The 22,564-nt window shown below is 52.3% G+C and overlaps 8 protein-coding genes across 8 annotated transcripts; 7 read left to right on the top strand and 1 right to left on the bottom strand.

The window, feature by feature from the left end:
* Positions 1-849: 849 nt before the first annotated feature.
* N7532_001878 (glucose-6-phosphate dehydrogenase) lies at positions 850-3,130 on the top strand (the record flags this gene model as incomplete). Its single annotated transcript, XM_056614372.1, has 9 exons — positions 850-893; positions 1,188-1,260; positions 1,324-1,344; positions 1,409-1,759; positions 1,828-2,025; positions 2,083-2,167; positions 2,242-2,526; positions 2,579-2,950; positions 3,018-3,130. The coding sequence occupies 9 exons, from the start codon at positions 850-852 to the stop codon at positions 3,128-3,130; spliced, it is 1,542 nt and encodes a 513-aa protein (XP_056479413.1).
* Positions 3,131-4,887: 1,757 nt separating this feature from the next.
* N7532_001877 (putative sucrose transporter) lies at positions 4,888-6,959 on the top strand (the record flags this gene model as incomplete). Its single annotated transcript, XM_056614371.1, has 7 exons — positions 4,888-4,985; positions 5,053-5,078; positions 5,149-5,393; positions 5,455-5,521; positions 5,572-5,643; positions 5,699-5,888; positions 5,942-6,959. The coding sequence occupies 7 exons, from the start codon at positions 4,888-4,890 to the stop codon at positions 6,957-6,959; spliced, it is 1,716 nt and encodes a 571-aa protein (XP_056479412.1).
* Positions 6,960-7,933: 974 nt separating this feature from the next.
* On the top strand, positions 7,934-9,010 carry N7532_001876 (OSTA/TMEM184 family protein; the record flags this gene model as incomplete). Its single annotated transcript, XM_056614370.1, has 6 exons — positions 7,934-7,995; positions 8,057-8,191; positions 8,286-8,307; positions 8,378-8,503; positions 8,563-8,673; positions 8,741-9,010. 6 exons carry the CDS (start codon positions 7,934-7,936, stop codon positions 9,008-9,010), a joined length of 726 nt encoding a protein of 241 aa, XP_056479411.1.
* A 975-nt stretch (positions 9,011-9,985) lies between these two features.
* N7532_001875 (uncharacterized protein) lies at positions 9,986-10,846 on the top strand (the record flags this gene model as incomplete). Its single annotated transcript, XM_056614369.1, has 1 exon — positions 9,986-10,846. One exon carries the CDS (start codon positions 9,986-9,988, stop codon positions 10,844-10,846), a length of 861 nt encoding a protein of 286 aa, XP_056479410.1.
* A 363-nt stretch (positions 10,847-11,209) lies between these two features.
* Positions 11,210-12,138, top strand: N7532_001874 (ThiJ/PfpI family protein; the record flags this gene model as incomplete). Its single annotated transcript, XM_056614368.1, has 4 exons — positions 11,210-11,287; positions 11,439-11,529; positions 11,577-11,675; positions 11,747-12,138. The coding sequence occupies 4 exons, from the start codon at positions 11,210-11,212 to the stop codon at positions 12,136-12,138; spliced, it is 660 nt and encodes a 219-aa protein (XP_056479409.1).
* A 673-nt stretch (positions 12,139-12,811) lies between these two features.
* On the bottom strand, positions 12,812-16,304 carry N7532_001873 (DUF1708 domain-containing protein; the record flags this gene model as incomplete). Its single annotated transcript, XM_056614367.1, has 7 exons — positions 12,812-12,885; positions 12,958-15,219; positions 15,249-15,325; positions 15,391-15,619; positions 15,702-15,795; positions 15,870-16,027; positions 16,115-16,304. 7 exons carry the CDS (start codon positions 16,302-16,304, stop codon positions 12,812-12,814), a joined length of 3,084 nt encoding a protein of 1,027 aa, XP_056479408.1.
* Positions 16,305-19,104: 2,800 nt separating this feature from the next.
* rlmA (SRF-type transcription factor RlmA) lies at positions 19,105-21,025 on the top strand (the record flags this gene model as incomplete). Its single annotated transcript, XM_056614366.1, has 3 exons — positions 19,105-19,160; positions 19,239-19,395; positions 19,457-21,025. The coding sequence occupies 3 exons, from the start codon at positions 19,105-19,107 to the stop codon at positions 21,023-21,025; spliced, it is 1,782 nt and encodes a 593-aa protein (XP_056479407.1).
* An 846-nt stretch (positions 21,026-21,871) lies between these two features.
* N7532_001871 (GFA family protein) lies at positions 21,872-22,481 on the top strand (the record flags this gene model as incomplete). Its single annotated transcript, XM_056614365.1, has 4 exons — positions 21,872-21,923; positions 21,986-22,032; positions 22,112-22,175; positions 22,231-22,481. 4 exons carry the CDS (start codon positions 21,872-21,874, stop codon positions 22,479-22,481), a joined length of 414 nt encoding a protein of 137 aa, XP_056479406.1.
* Positions 22,482-22,564: the final 83 nt, after the last annotated feature.

The following is a 22,564-nucleotide window of genomic DNA, read 5'->3' as shown; positions in this document are numbered from 1 at the left end:
CTGTATCGCCGCCGATAGCATGCCGAGATAAGAGTCTTTTTATATGTACCTTAAGAGTAGTGTCATGCGATCTTGCGGCGGTGGAGCTGGACGCTGCCAGAGTCCACGGGTGCTGCAGGTTATACCCAGATAGCCAGAGTCGCAGTAAGCTCCACCCGCGTATCGCTGACCGCAACCCATCAGTCGGGGATAGCCCTCTTTTTTTTGGCTGGTTCTCTGAGCGTGGCCACGTACTCCACATGCATTCAGGCTGTTTCGCCGTCCCTGTACATGTATCGTATCATCCGATAGAGTATGTATCAGATGACCTCTCTGCGACTTCCAGAAGCCTCACGACTTCTATTGGATCACCCGCAATGCAGGTCAGGCCGATGTTGCACACATCTAATAAATGAGAAGTAAGCGCGGGGTCAGCAAAAGCAAAAGCAAAAGCAAAAAAAAAAGAGGCCAGATCCGAAGAGCGGAAGCAGGAAGGGCACCCGGATGTCGGCCAGATGATGCTATACATGCACAGCAGCAAGAGTCGCAGCAAGTGCGGGCTCGCCACGAGGCACTGCGATCGTCTATATATGTGCCAGCCATCGCGTCTCATCGGCCAGGATGTCGTGTAATCAGAATACCTTGAAGTCATAAATAACATAAAATACCCAGACCAACACCCCCCAAGGGACCCACCCAGCGAAGCTGTGAGCGCGCAGAGCGATTCCCGTTAAAAAAGTACCTGCTCCGCCGGAACCTGTTGGAGCAGAGTGCTCCCTCTTCCCAACAACTTCGCCTTTTCCTCTTTCACCCCTCAATTTCCACCCAAATTTCGCTTCCACTCATTGTATCTCGTGTTGTGTTGCAAAAATGGCCAGCATGATCTCGCAGGACGATGGGCGCCAGAACGCTGGGTGAGTTCCCCTCGTCTCTGACATCACCTCCCTTCCCTCCGCCGACAGCGGCAGCGCGGCCGTAGACATTCTCCAAAAGGGCCTCTTCTCCCGTCCCTGTTCCTCGGGCGCACGCTGCGAAGAACTTCGTCGAGCATCTCTCCATTGAAATCCTAACCGCCCGCGGTGCTGCTTGTTTTTTCTGCCCCTCCGCCAACCCCCGCTCAAACCCCTCCATTTCCTCCATCTTCTGCAAATTCTGCTCTCGACGTGCAACCTGGCATTTCAGCTACTAACCATGCTTCCTAATACCAGCACTATCGAATTGAAGGATGACACCCTCATCGTGGTGCTCGGTGCGTCCGGTGATCTGGCCAAGAAGAAGACTGTTCGTACCCCCCTTCGGCTCTTGCTAATCCGAGAAACCTCACGCAGCTAACTCGCTCTCCAGTTTCCCGCACTCTTCGGTCTTGTATGTTGCAACTGCGATTCTGACTTGCTAGCTGCGTCGCCCCGGCTAACCCTGAACTCTCTAGTTCCGCAACAAATTCCTCCCTAAGGACATTAAGATCGTCGGATATGCGCGGACAAAGATGGACCACGAAGAATACCTGAAGCGCGTGCGCTCGTATATCAAGGTCCCTACAAAGGAGATTGAGGAGCAATTAGACCAGTTCTGCCAGCTGTGCACCTACGTCTCCGGCCAGTACGACCAGGACGACTCCTTCATCAACCTCAACAAGCACCTCGAGGAGGTCGAGAAGGCCCGCCAATCCAAGGAGCAGAACCGCGTGTTCTACATGGCCCTGCCTCCCAGTGTTTTCATTACCGTCTCGGAGCAATTGAAGCGCAACTGCTACCCAAAGAACGGCCTTGCCCGCATTATTGTGAGTTGTGCCAAGCAAAGCGCTCACTGCCGAGGTCCCGCCGCTAATGCTTTGCTTTACGCAAATAGGTTGAGAAGCCCTTCGGCAAGGACCTGGAGAGCTCGCGCGATCTCCAGAAGGCTCTCGACCCGAACTGGAAGGAGGAGGAGATCTTCCGTATTGACCACTACCTCGGTAAGGAGATGGTTAAGAACATCCTCATCCTGCGATTCGGCAACGAGTTTTTCAACGCTACCTGGAACCGTCACCACATCGATAACGTTCAGGTTTGAACTTTTCCCGACGACTATTGGAGAACAATTGGACCCTAACGAATGCCGCAGATCACATTTAAGGAGCCTTTCGGCACTGAGGGCCGTGGTGGTTACTTCGATGAGTTCGGTATCATCCGAGATGTCATGCAGAACCGTGCGTATACCAAAAACCCATACCATGACTACCTTAGGGTACAATTGCGATCGACCATACTAACCTTCCGACAGACCTTCTGCAGGTCCTGACCCTGCTCGCCATGGAGCGCCCCATCTCTTTCTCCTCCGAGGATATCCGCGACGAAAAGGTCCGTGTTCTGCGTGCGATGGATGCGGTCGAGCCTAAGAATGTCATCATTGGTCAATATGGCCGTTCTCTGGACGGCAGCAAGCCCGGTTACCTCGAGGACGACACCGTACCCAAGGAGTCGCGCTGCCCCACCTTCTGCGCCATGGCCGCATACATTAAGAACGAGCGCTGGGATGGTGTTCCCTTCATCCTGAAGGCCGGCAAGGGTAAGTCGCACAATTTCTTGGTAGTACAATCACGATACTAATCCTTCTCCAGCTCTCAACGAGCAAAAGACCGAGGTCCGCATCCAGTTCAAGGATGTCACCTCCGGCATCTTCAAGGACATTCCCCGTAACGAGCTCGTCATCCGTGTTCAGCCCAACGAGTCCGTCTACATCAAGATGAACTCCAAGCTGCCCGGTCTGTCCATGCAGACGGTGGTGACCGAGCTGGACTTGACCTACCGCCGCCGCTTCTCCGACCTCAAGATCCCCGAGGCCTACGAGTCTCTGATCTTGGATGCATTCAAGGGCGACCACTCCAACTTTGTCCGTGACGACGAGCTCGACGCCAGCTGGCGCATCTTCACTCCTCTCCTGCACTACCTGGACGACAACAAGGAGATCATCCCCATGGAGTACCCTTACGGTGAGTACCTGCCGTGCATACAACCATCTTTTCTCCTGGGATTCCAGCAACTAACTCATTCAACCAGGCTCCCGCGGCCCCGCCGTTCTCGACGACTTCACCGCCTCATTCGGCTACAAGTTCAGCGACGCCGCAGGCTACCAGTGGCCTGTGACCAACACGGCCCCCAACCGGCTGTAGGCACATTCCTAATGGACGCTTGTTAACGACGATATGGGATGCGGGATATGAAGGCGAATAAAATCCATTTTTTTCTATTTTCAATTTAAAGTTCCTCGACTAGAGGCTGAGCCAATGAAAGAACAAGAAACTTTGATGTTCATGTTCACATTCTGAATCTGATGCTCTTTTCGGTCATGGTTATCATGGCGTTTTACTTCCGAGTTTATCTTACTTGACTGCACACTCCACTTTCTTCATGATCGTATTTTGAAGCTGTAATATGCTACTATAGCTTGTATTTCGTGCAGGTATTATCTACTTTGGTATGAGCGATCGATTGGCTGGTGGATTGTTAACAGCTCATATCCTATCTTAGGATATTGAGGAATAAAATGAACGTATCAAATAGAGCCTTCATAGGGGTGTTATTGCACCGAAAAAAAACTTATTCCCTAATTCAATGTGATCACAACTGTTGGTTTGTTGGTGTTTCTTGTATTCGTCCAATAATTTATTTGAATGCAAAAATAAAAGTCGGTGCAGGGCTGTCCAAGCATCAAGGAACGTCTAATGGAATATATATTCTCAACGGTCCTCGACCAAGCGGTTGAGATGGGTTACGACGAAGCACTGAATATAGAATGAGGGCCTGCTAGACAAATCGACCTTAATGGAATTGACAGAACTTGATTTGACTGTATCAAACTGTCTACATGCGATTCTGGGGGTATTTATCCCTGAACGGGCGCCAAGCCCCTGATAGTAGTAAACCCCTCATAATCGGTCTCGATCGGTGTTCTTCCATGAAGATCCCCTGAATGTAGAATATAATGTCGGCAAGAGCGCTTGAAGCGCATATTAAGCTCAGTGCCTCGGGTTTCCCTGGACAGTCATGCCGACAGAGGTTGGGAATGAGGCATCAATTCGGTGCCTTATCCTGGAACCTCAACACAAGCGTGACACCACATATCTCAAATTGCCTCTGTTTTTCATTCATAGTATGTGATATCAATTGTTACCTTCCAATCTGATCTCTCATAACTTCTCCGAAGGATTGATGTTGATCTGTCGCGAATATACAAACATGTTTCTATAAATGGCTCAGCTTACTCATCCGCTGCGCCAATCAGTCGCATTGAGGCAAACAAAAGGACCAGAGCGAGATGACACGGCACCTTTACGACGGATCCATCGTTCCTAAAAAAGCAAGTGTGAGCCCAGACCTTTCCAGCCCACTTGCGACACAGGTCACGTTTCTGCGATGGGGCCGACGGCTGGCACCATCGATCGGCAGTTGCGAAACCCCTGGCGGGTCTGACGATAAGCCGGGGGCCCGCATGAACGCCGGGGCCAAGCCCTTTTTTCTCCTCAAAGCCACCGCAGTCTCAGCCAGCCTCTACTCCCATCTTCACTCCTCGACACCCGACCGACGCTCTCACCGTCCAGAGATTTACACCCGAATACGTTTCCCACGACCTCCCGCCTCCCATACACGACTCCCAGCCTCTCCAGTTGGATCGGAGAAAAAAAGCGAGCAGGGCACGTAGACACCCATTTGGCACCATTGACAACTGTCATTCGAACAAGAGCGCGACTTCTCTTCTCCTCGGGTGCGATTGACAGCCACAGACCTTACCCACCAAACCAGCCGATCGACTCCCCGCAGCGCGTTGCTGACCTCTACCCGTGGCCTCCGGGTCAACACGTCCATTGGCCCCAACAGATAGACCTAGCGGCGGAGGAATCGAGCGCATGCCATTGCGTGTATAGGGAGAATGGTGCAAACTGCACGGTGGGCGGGGACGCCCTCGATTAAGGGGAAGTCCGAGTCGACGCGCATGGCGCTGTTGACGTTCAGTTTGGTCGGATTGCAGTCCGTGTTCCTCCCTGGATAGTGCAGAGGTCCCTAGATATGGGTTGGCTGACATTTGCGGTTATAGATTCACTTGGGGCACAGAGATGACTTGTAAGTCTGACATATATCAGTGCAGTTGGCATTGGATTAGATGAATGCTAACGTTCGCGCTTGTGGCTAGATTGTACGCCGTATCTTCTTCAACTTGGCCTGACGAAATCGAAGACTTCGCTGGTTTGGATCGCGGGCCCTTTGTCTGGTCTGATTATCCAGCCACTTATTGGCGTGATTGCGGATCGGTCACGGTCAAAATGGGGGAGACGGAGACCCTTTATGATCTTTGGGTCGTTCGTGGTGGCTTTTTGCTTGATCATCCTGGGATGGACTGCTGAAATTGTTGGCATGTTCGTGAAAGAACCAGAGAAGGTACGTACACGGAAGTGTTAAGATCAATTCGCGAATGGGTTCACTGACGGGGTTTGGCCAGGCCAAAAACGTTACTATCGCGTTGGCGGTCTCGAGTATCTACGCGGTCGACTTTTCGATCAACGTTGGTGAGTGCCGCTGGTCTCCTGTATGTCTGGGCTCTGCTAATTCCTTCCAGTACAAGCATGCTGCCGCAGTCTCATCGTGGATACATTGCCGATTCCTTTACAACAAGCGGGATCTGCCTGGGGTATGTCACTAAGTCTTTTCTTCGTCTCGAGTGCGGATTGCTGAAAATTTCACAGCTGGTCGGATGTCTGCCATTGGTCAGTTGATTGCCTATGTAGTTGGCGCGGTCGACACAGTGAGCATTTTTGGAAGCTTGCTGGGCGACACCCAGTTTAAGCAAATGACGGTGATTGCGGCCATGTCATTGATCTTTGCCGTCGCGGTTACTTCATATTCTGTGAAGGAGCGAGTTCTGATCTCCGCAAGGTGGGTTATCCTCGTCCAAAACAAAATGAACCGAATACTGACAACTTCGACAGAGATTCCGATGGGAAAGCGGGCGCCATCCAGGTGATCCAGCAGCTGTTCAAATCGACGATGGAACTCCCGCCGCGCATCCAGGCAATTTGCTGGGCCCAGTTTTGGGCGTGGATTGGATGGTTCCCGTTTCTTTTCTACAGCACCACCTGGGTCGGCGAGACCTACTTTCGATATGAGGTGCCGAAAGATGAACTGTCTAAGACGACCGATATGCTGGGCGAAGTCGGCCGAGTTGGTAGTTTGTCACTGACTGTCTTCTCATCGATTACCTTCTTGAGCTCAGTTCTGCTTCCGTTCTGCGTGCAACCACCTGACACGAAACGATCGCGCTTCACACCTCGCCCACCTCCCGGCGTGGCGGCCGTACTGAAGGCTATCACTGCGATTCGACCGGACCTGCAAACGGCCTGGCTGATCTCTCAGATCATGTTTGCCGCGACCATGATCTTCGCTCCCCTCGCACATTCGCGCGGGTTCGCGACTTTCCTCGTTGCCGTGTGTGGTATTCCCTGGGCCATCAGCGGCTGGGCTCCATTCGCATTTATGGGAGTGGAGATCAACAAGCTGACGATGAACGGCAACAATGCTGCGGCCATGGCAGCTCAAACCGCCCGCGCTGGTGGTGTGACTATGATTACCTCCGCCAGTATGCGTGCTAGTGCACCAGACACTGAACTCGAAGTCCTGCGATTGAACCATAACGACTCCGACAGCGATGCAGATGAGGAGGATCCATCTTCCAACATCCCATCGACTGGCGAGCTGGCTGGGATTTATCTGGGTGTACTCAACGTATACACCACACTCCCGCAATTCGTTGGTACCTTCATCAGCTGGATCGTCTTCACACTTTTGGAGCCGGGCACCAAACCCAACAAGGACAGTGATGCGACAGACACCCAGTGGATGAATCTGGACAAAGACAAGCCCAACGCCATTTCCATTTGCCTATTTCTCGGCGCAATCAGTGCACTCGTGGCAGCCGAGGCGACTCGGCGACTGCGATATGTCCGATGAGAATTGTCTTCACAGGATTGTACAGCGCCATTTATGAAAGCCGGCTATCAGACGATGGGGCATGACCTAAAACCAAAAACCCAACTGCGTTTTATACCCGATGCATACCTATATCATGTTTATAGAGAAAACTGTTCTGTATAGCGGGAAGACTTGAGAATTTCATGCATTTGGGGCGTGCATAAATAGTTCTTTACGATTGGATAATCTAATAATCTAATAACGACATACCCAAATTGAACTCCAGCTCCAAACGAAAGCCTAAGCTTCTCGCAAACAGCTAAGCCTTTCGCGTATTTTCTTTTTCATCCTGACACGTCGATCAACAACCCAATCGGGCAAAAAGGCGCGGGTGTGTTTTTTCTCACAGCTGCGCGGGTTCAGTAAACAATGCTTAATTACTCTAAATTGCGTGTGGCTATGGCTGAAAGACGTCGATCGTGCGTACTTCCTGCCGCATTTCGGACTAGTGTTGAGGGTCGCGGCCCGAGGGTTGGGGGCTAAGCAGTGTGCAGATGTTGTCAGGGCTGAGCTTGGCTGGCCCCCAATGCCTGAAACGGGTATGGTCGATGGCTGAGACTTTAGCGGTAAAGCTGCAGTGGGACGGGATCGGCACCGCCCCCGAATTTCAAATAGTGAGGATATCGAATCTGCAGGGCAGTCGCAGGTGGAAGTAGCCTGGGGAGGGGGAATTTAAGGCCGCTTATTTCCCTCTTTTTTATTTATTCACTTCCTTCACGAATTTTTTGTTGTCAGCGCTATCTTATACACCATGGCTTTCTTGTTTCGGAGAGAAAGAAACCGGCAGCGGTGGCTGTCCGGTACCAGACCATCTGACAGTGTGTACGTTCTTTTGCACTGACTAATGGACTAGACTAACATTCAGACTAGCAAATGAGCCCTTTGTGGGGTATCTCTCATTTTACCATTTCAATATGATTGTATCCGGCGATTGTACAGCGATAGTATTGGTCATGATCTTCGGCTTGATGGCACAACATGCGATGCGAATGGGCAATCCGAATCAACAGCTCAAGTAAGTCTATCCATGAAAAAACAACCTATTTGCCTTCGAAGCTAACACAAATTTTCAATAGGATCATGCGGATTTGCCACCTGATTCCCTCCTTCCAAGCTTTCTCCTACGCCGCCATCTGCTTTCCAAACTCCTGGGTCTACCTACAAGGATTTACCGAGGCGTTTCAAGGAATCGCCATCTACGCCTTCCTCATGTGCTTTCAACTTTCTCGCTCCGAACGATAGATCCAGAGTCGAGTTCTTTTCTTCAATAGAGACCAAACGACAATGGCGGCCTAAGAAAAAAAGAAATGGTCTTGACTTCTTGAACGTCAGTTAGATCTATCTCTTGCCTTCAGGATTGAGTACGAGACAAGAGGATGCTAACTCTGCAAATCCAGTTGACCTGGTGGTCTGTTCTGCAATACCCGGTCGTCGCCATTGTCACTGCCTTTGCTCAGCTCGCAACACAGGCGGCGAAGGTCTACTGTGTTGAAAGCAATCCGCCCAAGTTTGCTCATATCTGGGTATATCTCACCATAGCCACTCAGTGAGAGAAAGAAGAAACTAACAATTGTCTCAATAGCTCCAAGTACTGATAGCTCTCTCGACCTCGGTGGCCGTCAACGCCATCCTCCAATTCTACATGCACATGAAGGGCTACATGAAAGAACACATCCCGCTCCTGAAACTGACAGCCTTTATTTGGGAAAGGTCAGCCAAGCACTCCAACTCATTGACCATAAAAAATTAACAAACTATAGATCCTCTTCCTAATCCTCGCCGGCGTCCAAGTCCTCAAAGAAACCAAAATACTCTCCTACGCCGACGTTCACATGGGTATCCCAACAATGGTCATCTGCGTGGAAATGGTTCCCCCATGCTTCCCCGTCGTCTACGCCTGCAGTACCAAGCCCTACACAATCTCTCACATGCCACGCCTCATCAAGCCAGGATCCTACCACCCCCTCGGCGAGGATGGGGATCAACAGACGATGCTGGGTGGTGAACTGAAGCGGTATCAGGGAAGTTGAATGGGATTGCATGCATGGGCTCTTTATCTCAATCCATTGGATTTAATCCGTGATGTGGTATCTACTTATAAGATGCTGCATAGCTCAAGAGCGGTATATAAGGAGCAGGTTACTCAGGAGTATCAGCGACAGGAAGCAGAGCAGAGGATGGAGCAGGAGATGATGCGGTATGATGGTGGGAAGGGGGCATAGATGGGGTTCTCTGGGCGGGAGATTCATTTATTGTCGGTGTTCTATTTTGTTTAGCATGAGCCGGAATTTTTTACTGTCTTCAATGCCATCGGATGAAAGCAATATTTAAGGTTCTCATCCCGTTCTGGTGCTTCCGCGTTTCTATTTTACCCCGCATTTTCATCTAACCTATAATTTCCACCCAAATCGATATGTCCAGTCTACTCGGCTTTCATGATGGCTTCTGAAAACGTGCGGAAATTCATGCGGCCTCTACTGGTATCCAGTAATGACGTGCCAGCACCTCGAACTCTCCAAACGCGATGCCGGCCGTCCCAGTCAGCTTCGACGCAGCCTGATTGGCCAATGCCTCTTATCCTCAATTAAGCGCGCGACGAACGCCGGGGATTAATCTATTTTGTATTTCCCAATGAGTGGCCATTCAAATGAGCCTCATACAGGCACGGATCGATCGAATCATAGATCGGGAGACGATCGATTATGTAAATCGGGCCGATCTCCATACACTGACGTCAAGCCAGGAACTGGTATTATGAAAACGCAGCGGCCAAGAGCCAAACCCTTGGCAGTGGACCATTTTTCTATGAACATCGTGGTGCCCCTACGACATAGAAGTGCCGAGTAACTTGGCATTGGTACCTAGAGCAATTACGTCCCTGCGAACACCGGGCGCTGTATCGCAATCTCCAAGTTACGTCAAGGACTCTTCCGCACAACACAATCACTGGACTTTTTGTCATATCATCAAAGCATTAGGGAGAGCCCAGCAGAAACACACACAGTATGGATCAAATCTCCAAACCCACCCCCTCGGCGCACGTCATCCGCCTTATGGTCCTGGAGACCGACCTGCCTCACCCAGACACCTACTCAGCGCGAGGCTCCTTCGGCCGCATTGTCCACGAGCATTTCACCAAAGCCGGACTTGCGCACCACCCACCCCTCGGCGTGGAAACAGACCAAGTCTTTGTCGTAACTGAACGCGGCGGCCGGCTGCCCACAGTGCAAGATTTCGACTGCTTCGACGGACTGCTCATCACCGGCAGCATCTACGACGCCCACGGAAACAACGACTGGATCCTGCAACTGTTAGACCTCCTTCGAACGCTCTGGATCGAACGACCCGATTTCCACTTCCTGGGCGTCTGCTTCGGCCACCAGCTCCTCGCCCGTCTGCTCGGCGGTACTGTCGGACCCGCGCCCTCCCGAGATTGGGAACTCGGTCACTCCCGCATTGACCTCACGCCTGTTGGACAGCGGCTGTTCCGGACGTGCGAGGCATTTGTATACCTGCACCAGATGCATCAAGACCAGGTTGTTGAGATGCCGAGCGCTGCGACTGCGGGGTCGTTGCTTTCTCCAGATACGGAGGTTGCGTGCTGGGGGCGGAGTGAGCATACGCCTGTTCAGGGATTGTATATTGCGAACCGGCTATTCACATCGCAGGCGCATTTGGCGTTTGATGAGGATATGGTGAAGCGGCAGATTCAAATTCGGGTTGATGGGGGTGGGATTAAGGATCTTGAGCATGCGGATCGGGCGGCGGAGACGGCGCATCTTGAGCATGATGGGGTTGAGGTTGCGAAGGCTATTATGCGGTTGTTTGTGTATGATGATGATGGGATGGGATACCCTAGGGTATGAGAGGAGATAGATCAGTCTGACTGTCTTGGATTGATGAAGGATGGGTAATGACCTAGCGCATTGTCAGTATCGTATACATAGAAGCCAAGCATATATGCAAAGAGATGCACTTCTCCGCCGTCACTATGTATATATACCTCCTCAATATACCTGCTTCACACCGCCTCAAGGTGCTACCCAAGTACCATATCCCGATTCGGCAAGGTCGAAAGATCAGCGCACGAAAGGAGCAGGTGGAGCGATGACGAGTGGATGATATCGCTGGCTCCACTTCTTCCTGAAGACCCTCGAGCTCCCTCCCCTTCGAATTTCTCCCTATCTCTCCTCTAGCACTCTCAGTAATTATTCAAAATCAATTTCAAAATGGCACCCAAAGTTCTCGTCGTTCTTACTTCCCACGACACTATCCCCTCCACCGGTAAACCAACCGGCTGGTTCTTGGTGAGTTCTGCAGTCCATAACCCCACAATCAGCATGCAGAGCTATCCCTGCCACTTGGCAAGGGTCTTTTCACGCATCAATTACAACAATTGCATGCTGCAATATTAGTTGTACACAAGAAGACCAGATCAACTAATATAAATTATTCCAGCCTGAATTCGCCCACCCCCACCACGTCCTCAATGGCAAGGTCGACCTCACCATTGCCTCGCCAAAGGGCGGCGAAGCCCCCTCGACCCGTCGTCAGTGGAAATGTTTAAGTCAGACGAGGTCTCCCAAACATTCCTAGCCCAGCAGTCGAAGCTCTGGAAGGAAACCCACAAGCTGGCCGACATTGTTCCGCGCGCCGGCGAATTCGACGCCATCTTCTACGTCGGTGGTCATGGCCGTAAGCATGCCCCGCATTACCTTAGTGTACAAAGAAACCACAGGCAATGGCTAACATTCGAAATAAAACAGCAATGTTCGACCTCACAAACGACCAAACCAGCATCGGCCTCATCGAAACCTTCGCCAAGGCCAAGAAGCCCATTTCCGCCGTCTGCCACGCTCCCTGCGTCTTCCTGAACACCAAGGCGCCTTCTGGTGAGGCTCTCATCTCCGGTAAGACGGTGACTGGTTTTTCGAACGACGAAGAGGACCAGGTGCAGCTGTCTGCCGCTATGCCGTTTATGCTGGAGACGGAGCTTGATAAGATCTCCGGCGGCAAGTATGTCAAGGCCGCTGAGCCTTGGGGAGAGAAGGTTTGTGTCGAGACCACAGCCGGCATTGGAGGACCGCTTATTACGGGTCAAAACCCTGCTTCTGCGGCTGGGGTTGGTGAGGCATTGCTCAAGGCTTTGGGGCTTTAAGTACTATCGCACATAGTGCTGTACCTCAAGTTCGTATAGGATCAGCGGCCTAAGCAAATGATCTATGATGAATAACAATCAAATTGAAATGAATGATATTGATTGACGGACTACTTGCTACTCACGGTAGTACCGAACCATCCATCGGATTAATCAAAGCGATTAACATTGTAGCAAGCTGAAGTAAAGCTGAACCGAACCGGCTGGGCATTCAGTAGCAAAAGGGGAATAGAGCAAGACAAAGCAGAAAGCATGAGCACGAGAAGCATAGGCCGAGGTGAAAGAACCACAAGATCAAAGAAATAGATCGCAAGAAAATATCGGATATCGGTACGGCCACGGGCCGAAAATTCAGAAATAGTCGGAAAATTTTGGAAGAAAGAAGATCGCAGCCTTGAACGTTCAAGATTTCCGTTCAATCGTATCTCTGCCTTTGGTCCAAGCCCGGCGGCAGCGATTGGCTCGCAAGAATCCAGCAAGGAGACAGACTGGCTCGAGAAGCTAAATGAGAAGAAGTAGAGGAATTTCGGGCGGAATGGATGCGAGAATGGCGAGAGGTGGGTACATAGACGGTACTTGAACCTCGACGCGACGCAAAAAGGAAAGCGGAATTTGGTGAATAGCGAAGAACGACATATGGAAGGGAATTATTCTCGGAATTAAATATTTCGGTTTAGCGAGGGGGCTCGGTGCTGCCAGTCAATTCGGCGACACGAGCTCTGATGCGAGCGACACGTGATTCAATGGCTGGTGAGCTGTTAACATCTTGACTTCTATTCTGCTATACTTGAGTATATTGATGGTCGGTGATGAACTTACACTCTTCAGCACTGGTGTCTCCCTCGTCAGATCGGTCAGACTGGCTGACGCGAGCCTCGGGCTCCTCGGTAGTAGTGGCAGCAGCAGCAGCCTGGCGCTCAGCAGCATTCTTACGAATCTGCGCCCACCGGTTCTCCTCTACAGCAACGGGCTCAGCCTGAGAAGTGACCTGGTCCTTCTCATCGTGACCATTGGTCGGAGTCTCGGGGAGCTTGGTCTCAGCGTAAGTGGCCTCCACCGGGGAGTCAGCCGTGACGAAGGCAGGCTGGTCCAGAAGAGGGCCCTGGTCGAATTTGGAGAACTCTTGATCGGCAGCGTTGCGCTCATTGGTGTCAACACGAGACATAGCGTCACACTCAACGGCGTGACGGGTCTGGGGAGGACCGCCACTGCCAGCAGGGGAAAAAGCCACACGAGCCTGCTCAGGAAACTCAGGAGCTTGCTGAGGAGTCGATGGCTTCTCAGCCTTCGAGCCTGGGGACTCCACGGGAACAGTTACGGAAGTAACAGGAGTTGCAGGCTTCTCAGGAACAGGCTTCTTCTTCACAGGCGCAGGCTTGGGAGAAGAGGTAGTCGAGTCCTGGACGGCCGCGGCCTTGGCTTCAAGGGCAGCGCGGGCAGCAGCCACAGAAGTGATCTCCTTAGCGCCAGTGCTCTTCATCGGGGGTTGTTCGCCCTTCTTCTTGCCGGTGCCGAACATGCCCTTGAAACCGCCGGTGTTACCGGTCTTCTTCTTGAGCTTCTTGCTCGACTCGTCGAAAGACTGCTTCGGCTGGGTCTCAACGGGATCCTCAACGACAACCGTCTTGGAGTTGGTCTTCTCAAACTGCAGTGTTGGCTCCTCAAAAGTCTTCTTGGCCGGCTCAGGAGAAGGTGGCAGGGGTGTGACCACAGCAGCGGTATCCTTGGGAGGAGGAGGGGGTCCCGACTTGGATGTTGTCGGAGGCAGAGCCGCCAAAGGCGTCGAGGGCTTCTCTGCTGCCGGCTCTTGGGTTTCTTCAGCAGGTTCCTTGTCTTCACCGTGGGCACCGGTACCAGCACGGACGTCACTGAGGTAGGCAGCCCGGTAGGCATTCTTGTCATAGTTCTTCGTCCACTTCAAGGCCGACGAGGCCTCGTTAACGATAGCCGGCTGAAGGGTCATGACCGAGTTGGTCTTGGTGGAGTAGTTTTCCCGCACAGTGCCAGTGCCAGTGCTAGGATCCTTGGCTTCGGCCTCCTGTTCACGGTTCTTCTTCTGCAGAGCCGCAGCGGCAGCCTGAATCCGCTTGTGCTGATCAGGCCCGATGCTGGTCTTGCTTTGCGGAGCCTGGTTATTGGGACGCTTATAGGAATCTTCAATGGAGTTGACCTTCTTCGCCGACGACTTACGGCGGCTCAACTTTCCACCCTTGCGACTGCCGAAGCTGAAGAAGCGCTTTTTCTCGACGATTTGCGCGCCAGCCTCAGGCTCGGGAGCGGCACCCTTGACCTGCTCCTCCAGAACCAGCCACTTGGTCTCCCGAATGACGGTCTCCAGAAGGGCACAGCGACCGAACACGGCCTTGCGGGTGGCAGGCTCATCATCAGACAAACTGGTGATCCACACCCACCAGAAGGAGTCGTCCAGATCCAACGTGTTGATGCTGGCTAGCTCGGCCGGCTCTAATGAAGATTCACTTTCCAAGTTCCGCTTATGCGACTGCGAACTCTGGCCACGGGTGGCAGCGATGGGAGGAAGAACCTTGTCCGGGGGCAGCAGCAAAGGACCCACGCGATCTTTGAGGTTATTTTCCTCAGAGAACCCAGAGGACATAAAGTCTGCCCAGGATGGAGTGGTGGGACGTCCGAGATCTCCTCCTTGGGATTGGGGCGCGGTCCTCAGGCTCGCAGCAGGTTCACTCTTGGTTCCTGTCGGGTGCTGGTTCTCCTCATCCTCCGGATCCGATTCGATGGAGCCACCGAAACCAATATCTTCAAATCGAGACCATGATGCATCGCGGAGACTAGTCGAGTGTTTTGAGGTGGACACACTGGACTCATTGGTCGAAGAAATACATCTCAACACACGCAGACACTCATCGGTCAATGCCTTGATGGGGTCTTCATAATTGGAGAACTCCTGGAGGTGCCAGTGCTCGTCCCGGTATTCAAAGTTCTTGGCGCGGCGCAGCAGAGAGAAAGGGGTCGGTGAGACAGTGTCGACAATCATAACAACTTTAGTAGTCGTCACCTGAAGGAGTGTTGGGGTCTCGGGGGATATTCGGTTGCCTCGACCAGGGACTGAAGGGAAATAGGCAGCGAGGAGATACCAGTCACACCGCGCGGCACTTCGGGAGTCAGCGAGCGTAGATAGGCGAAGAAAAGATGGCTGGTGGCATCGGCCGCACTGTACAATAAAAAGTTAGAAGACTGTCGCAGCAGGATTTCAATGCCTGGGGGGGGGAAACCTACGCAGCCCAGTTTTTATAGGAGGCCTCAAAGCCACCGCCAGTGTCGGTATGCTCAAAAGCCCACCAACCTGCATAGCGGGACAGCTTGCGACCTCCCAGACCGTTGGACTTGCCGTGCGCAGCAATAGCTGCGAGCAGATCGAAGAAGTCATTGATGATTTTGGTGCGGGCGTCGGAGTCAACACTGATTGGAATGAACGTAGAGAAGGCGTCGCGGGCCAGATCCGAATCTATATTGTTTTTTCCAGTTTAGCCCATGTCGCTCCCCTGCGGCTCCCCTGCGTTCGAAGCTTGTCCACTTATGAATCATACCTTGTTCGCCAACTTTGAACAATTCATATGCCTCCCACGTCACGACACCACCGGGCAAGCGGCTCCAGCACCATTTCAAGACACTGCAAAGGACCTGATGTTGACAACCTTGAAGTCAGCCTAGTCGTCCCATTTGACATTTTATATGCTCCGAGAGTGGCGTCTTACCATCGGCTCATTCAGCCGCAGCTCCTGCATTAGGGCATCTCCGGTGATCGGGGCGCCCTTCTCGAAGGACTGGTTGAAATAGTTGCGGACGAAGGAGCGGGCGGCGCTGGGATCGGAGCTTGGGCGGAAGGGAAGGAGGAGGAAGGGGACGTCAAGCGCTACATGGACGAATGATCAGCAATCCGGGGAAGGAAGGAGACTCTGCGTGGTCAGTGCCACCACATGGTTGGGTTGGGAATGCTCACCTCGCGCCTTCAATTCCTGCGCACAGCCGCGGACGAGGTCGGCCACCTCCTCGGGCGCCACCTCGGTGCGCTGCCAGGCGTCGGTCCATTTGGGCCTCGCAGGGGTCGGGTCGGTCGTGGTCGCGGGTTTCGCCTGCTTCTTGGCCGCGCTGGAGTCCTTGCTCCGGAAGACGCGCGAGAAGAAGGGCATCGTCGCGGAGGGAGCTCGAATTGACGATGTCCGGGGAGCAATGCCGCAATCGACGGTGTTTTTGTATTTTTTTCTTTTTTTGCTGGCTGTTGATTTTTTTGTCTGATTTATGATTGTTTCGGACGTGTCGACGCCTCTGCAACCGCGATTAGAAGATTTGCCAAATGGTCCAGGGAGGCGTGGTAATTTTAAAGGGAGGCGGGCTGGGAAAAACGATCCGGGATGGCCTGCAGCCCCGGAGCAGCGCAGGCGGAAAAGAAAGGATCCCCTGGCAAGTCTGTGCTCGGAAACAGAAACAGAGATCAAGGAACGTGTGGAGAGACAAGATGTGATCGAAGGAAAAGGGGCGCCAAAGAAAAAGAGACAGAAAACGGTCGAGACGCGATGCCTTCCAGTCAGGGGTAAATTCGCCCAATACGAATCGACGAGGGTCTCGACCGCCCCGCAGCAGATCGAAACACGAAACAGCACCTACCAGGGAATGAGGTTCATTCAAGAATATTGCAATGCCGAAGATATTCGGTCGATGGTATTCTCAGAGAGTGGTAGCTGGAGGGATTGGAGTATACCCCAAGGTAGGTAAATAGAGCAGTGTGTGCGGAGTGGATGATGCGGGCGATCATCATCTCAACGCGGGCGTTATGATCCAGGGTTTCGTAGGGCATCCCCACTGCTGTTCGGGCGGCATTGGGCTGGATAGCGGACTACTAATCAAATACTAGTACTTTAGGGTACTGGAGGGTGTAGCGACACTGGCAATTGTCTGCACAAATGTACTTACCCTAGGCAGGTAATTACTAGTAGCTGAGTAGTACGGAGGTACTAATTCTCGGCTAGCTGATGGCCGACTCGCCTACCGAGTTGGATACATCAACAGTACGACAAGAAGAGCACGACCTGTCAATTTGCATGGACCCTGCCGTTGGAGCGCAAAATCCTCCGAGCTGTCGTCCCCGAAGATCCCACAATCTGTGCATCCCCGCGATCGCCCTCCAATCGGGCATAGATTAACTCGATAAACTCTTGAACTATTGACAATATACTAATTAGCTGCCCACTTCTGCGAGCTCAGGCCAGGCCCCATAGCTGACGTCAGAGATCGCATGCCCAGCAGAGCCAATGACCGAAAGGCCCTAATAATGCCAGTTAAATGAGGCGCTGGAATGTAAATTGCTGGCTGAGACAGCCCGGGCCTCTCAGCCCGCTGCCAGAAAGTGGCTCATTGTGGGTCCCACTCTGTCGGCAAAGGGAAGACTCGGATAGATGTGATGTTCAGTAGAGGGTGGGAATGCGAGTAAGACTCCTAGGTACAAACGCATTAGTATATAGATTGGACATATGTGGCGTTATTTTAGATTGTGGTAATGCCGGAAACGGATGACGCAACAGGTACAGGGCTCCTATTTAGGCATGTATGGTACGATGTCGGAGTACGGTACACTACACACTACTCTCGCGAAAATCTCGAGACCATGTTCTTCATGGAATGAGAATCAGGAAGCTTGGCAAACAGAATAGTTATCCAGACAGCCGATCACGAAGCTGACTGGATAGATGGCCAGGTAACTGACCAGCTGGAGATAGGTGATTGGGCAATCAACCTGACGGTCATCAAGACCATAGCCCACGGGGTATTCAGCGCCGAAACTGGCACCATGTTTGATCAAGGTTCTAGTTCTGTATTATATGAGCGAAGCCATGGCGAGAGTGTGGAAACACCGACCCCCCATAACTCAATCCCCCATCCAAACCCAAACTCACGCTGGTGGGTATAGCATCAGTGTTATGAGCAGGGTAGCTGTCGGCCCATCTTGCCCATCTTCTGCCTGCGTAAGGTACCGCATGCATGCATGCCCTTCTGGTCACGTCTTGGGTGCACTTTAAGCCGAATCGTGGAGACCGGATTCTACCAGTACATAAAGCTGTATACAATTGTATGGGCCAAGTCTATGGAGTCGAGGTGAAATATTGATGGCTGGTATCGCTAACAGACTGTAGTTTGTCTGACCGAGTAAGCTACTTGACCAAATTGAAGTGCCCTAATATTAGATATATCCTTAGTCCATACGATTTTATGTGACGAAACCCGCGCTAAGAGATAAAAGGTACTAGCAGATTGTCATCACACATCAATCTAACACCGGTCGCAGCGACAGGACTGAAGACCAGTAGTTTTCTGACCACAGGGCGGATATCAGACTACAAATAAGAGCAGCATGTATTTGAATTGGTACTTAATACGAGCTTTTTTTCAAAGCCGAACTACTCGATAATATCTCCATATTGTATTCTATCGCATAGTAGGGTCGTATACATAAGTACTGTGGTGTCTGTAGATGTGACCGTAGAACTGGCCCGTGCATGCTGAGTCAGCCCCGCCTCTCTTTCCCGTCTTCTCCCCCTTCGATTCTATCTTTAGAATCAACCTTTTCTGCATCGTCAATCAGCCCCCCATCGGTTCTCCACGGTATCCTAAGTCCCTCTTGGACCCTTCCTCCAAATCCTTGTCCACCCGCGTCGCCTCTGTCTGCCCTTCGTGTGATCTCCCCCGGCCCCTTTGTTCTCCGCCATCGCCTCAGACATTGTCTTCAAGGCTCCTCCACCCGCGCGCCAAAACACCACCACCTCGCTCTATACTAGAAGTTACATCCCCGGGTGTCGGATTGCGCGACTGGACTCGAGATCGCGTCCGAGTTGCTCCCTGTGATCGAGAAGCGCGAGATAACCCGCAAGTCCACTTCGTTCGCTCGTTGCTTACACCGTTCGCCGCGCGCGCATCGTGCGCCCATAACCGCTCAACATGGGTCGCAGAAAGATTGAGATCAAAGCGATCAAAGATGACCGCAATCGCTCAGTGTAAGTGACCCGTGCGGTTTCATCTGAATACCCAGAGAATATTTGAAGAGTGCAGACTAAAAAATCTTCATGATACAGCACATTTTTAAAGCGAAAGGGTGGTCTCTTCAAGAAGGCGCATGAGCTCGCTGTTCTTTGTTCTGTCGATGTCGCGGTGATCATCTTCGGCCATAACAAGAAACTATACGAGTACTCGTCGTGTGATATGCCGGAAGCCTTGGGTCGCTACCAATACGTGAGTTTTTATATCGCCTGATCCACCACGGGCGCATCGTTCCTAACATTTTGCCATTTAGTTTGGTCCACCCCACGAACACAAAGGACCCGACGATTTTGCGGGCAAGCGTGAAGATGATGACGAAGATGATGAGGCGACCCCGGCACCAGAGGACTTGCAGGCCGTTCAACAGGGCCCCCCTGCTGTTCCACCTCATTTGCATCAGACAGGATTCCAGCATATCAACCACGCCCCTTCCGCCTCGCCTCCAATCCCCAACGGCATGACGATAACGCGACATGGTACCCCGCAATCCCAGAGTCTCTCCCGCCCGTCTTCGAGAAATCACATCCGTCGTGTCAGCTCAAACCTTGGACCACACCAGCATGGAACACCACCACCTCCGCCTCCGGCCCCGCAGAACGGGTTTGCATATATGCCCAATCCCTCGATGTATAATCCAAACGTCCATTCTGCAATGGGTCAGTCGCGTCCTGGACAGTATCAGACCTACGGTCATCCCCATCCCCCGCCCGCCCCGCAAGGAACGCCACCTCAGACAATGCACCACCCACACGGACTTCCGCCTCAACCGATGCAGCCTCATCAAGGACCTCAGCATTTCCAACATCCACATGCAGTCGGTCCCCCGCCTATGGGGATGCCACCAGGGTCGCATGCCCCAGTTCAGCAGGTGACGCAAGCGTATATGCCAGATCAAGGCAGGGGATCGATGCCACCTTCCTACGGACAAGAGAACCAGCAGGATCGCGCTGCGCCTGTTCCTGAGAACTCACAGGATAATGCACCGGGTGTATTGAAACCGGAGCAGAGCCAGTCACCGCCCCAGCCAAAATCGTTCTCCAAGTCTCGCAGCATCTTTACACCCATCGATGATCGCGGATCGGTCCTTGCACGCCACTTTGGAGGAGCTCCCATGTATGAATCGCCGCGAGCTGAACCGAAAACGGAGACATCCCAAGAAAACTCTCCCAAATTAAAGCCGCCGGCCGCTCCAGTCGAGCCCCCACGAGCGTCCTCAACGCCAGATATCAAGCCTCCATCTCGGACAAATAGCGGACCCTTGACATCGAAACGACCGGTACTGAAGGTGCAAATACCAAGCGAGAATTCCGATCAAGGCAGTGCAACGGCGGGATCATCCTCACGCGATTCGGCGGGGAACAAGACGGTGACTCCCGCGAAAGATAATCCACCTGCAGGAGGCGTGGTTTTGCCGCCTCCATCACCATCAGCCGGGGCGATTCTCAGCGCTGGCGCCCAGGGGCCTCCTAATCCATTTGCTCGACCGCCACCCCCAGGAACGGCCTCGCAAAATAATTCGTACGGCAACACGGGGAACAATAACAGTGGCAATAATTCCACCAATATCGAAACGCCACTCTCCGCGTTACCAAGTCGATTTGTCTCCGATAATCTCCTCCCGTCACCATCCAGTTTCTTCCCCGAATGGGGTTTCGGTCGGACCGGACCAGACTCGAACTTGCTCCCGAGCCCACTCACCTTCCCAACGCCCGCATTGCAAAGCGGGCCCAGTTTTGCCCGGGAAGACGAACAGGACAAGAAACGCAAGACCCCGGACAGTGGGCCGTCGGATGAGGGAGCAAGCAAAAAACCCAAAACTTAAAGCGCAGCTGGAATGCTCGACCGTCTATATCCTTTGATACGTTCAAGTCTTGTATATTCAGAACGCATCACCCTACTTGATGATATCCTGGCTGATATCTACACGCCTACAGCCTCCCACCACGCCTCTCACAACCGTTTGGTTCCGCTTTCGATTTGGTTGGGTTCAGGGTCTTCTTGCACTTTATACCCCAGTTCTATACCATCCTCTCATTCCCTTCCTTTCTATCGTGCTTATTTGATGATCTTCTATGTTGTATGTTTTTCCTTGAGGATACTTTTCTTTTCCAACTTCTTTTCTTTTCTCCATTTCGCTTTTTTTCTGATATTGGCTCGTTCAAAATTGTTTCTGTGTCCGATACTTGAATCTGGCGTTAATTTTGCACGTTTGGACGGTGTACATACAGGCTTATTATGGACAGCAATGTCAAGTTCTGCCACAATTCCAATGTCATATCTACCTAAGAATAACATTCATATCAACTCGGCGCTATCAAAGAAGTGTTGTTGACAGCAACATTGTCAGATAAGTCGACGTCGCACTGCGCCATACAACACTAGCGGAACTTTTGACGCAAGGCTGAGACACAAGCACAAAAGCAAATGTCGCACCAAGCCGACAAATTCACTTCGGCCCCGCAGACCAATAACGCACAGCTAGCAAGAGCCCCCTGGACGACTCCAGAAGCACAGCCTCGGCGATTGGAGCATTGAACCGGGAGACCAAATCCCGAGCCGGCGTGGTATAAATCGTCCTAGTGCGGAAAGCTGCCCTCCCCCTCACTTCATCCTTTGATTCCACCAAGGTCCACGCCAACGAAGTTTAACTTTCAATTACTCGGACATAATGGTTCTGACTGGCAGCTGCATGTGTGGCGGTGTTCACTACACCGCTGAGGGTATGTCACAATGCCTCTATTTTTCTTTCGTTGTTCGAAGCGGGGCTAATCATCGGATGTAGTGGATGAGTACCTGAGTGCTCTCTGCCACTGCACGGATTGCCAGAAGGTATGCCGCGTCCTTCCTCTACTGTTATGGAAAAGGAAAAGAAAAAGAAAAAGAAAAAGAAAATACTAACACACGACAGTGGACCGGAGGCGCCTTCACGTCCAACGCCATCGTTCCCCGCACCAGCTTCAAGGTCACCAAGGGTACGTCCCGCAAACCCAATTGAATCACACTCTGCATCACATTCACACTGGATAGGTAACTGCACCTCCTACGATGCGACCGGCGCCAGTGGCAAGATCAACAAGCACTTTTTCTGCCCGACCTGCGGATCCAGCATCTACACCGAGCTAGAAATCATGCCCAAGGAGACCTGCGTCAAGGCCGGTACTCTGGACAACAAGGACGCGCACCTGAAGGGCAAGATTGACGTCGAGCTCTACGTCAAGGATCGTCCCTCGTACCTGCCTGCTATCCCCGGTGCGAAGCAGGAGCAGATGCTCGGTTAATTATGTTAGTATTAGTGATTTCTTCATATTCAGCGTTTGGTACGGGGGGATCAGAGGCCGAATCACTGCCGGGCATGGGTTGT

The sequence above is a fragment of the Penicillium argentinense genome (genome assembly GCF_028826775.1).
Source record: "Penicillium argentinense strain IBT 30761 chromosome Unknown utg000002l_segment0_segment0, whole genome shotgun sequence".
NCBI classification, from domain to species: Eukaryota; Fungi; Ascomycota; class Eurotiomycetes; order Eurotiales; family Aspergillaceae; genus Penicillium; species Penicillium argentinense.
Note: the sequence above shows the minus strand (reverse complement) of the source record. Positions and strands in the feature narration are given on the sequence as shown.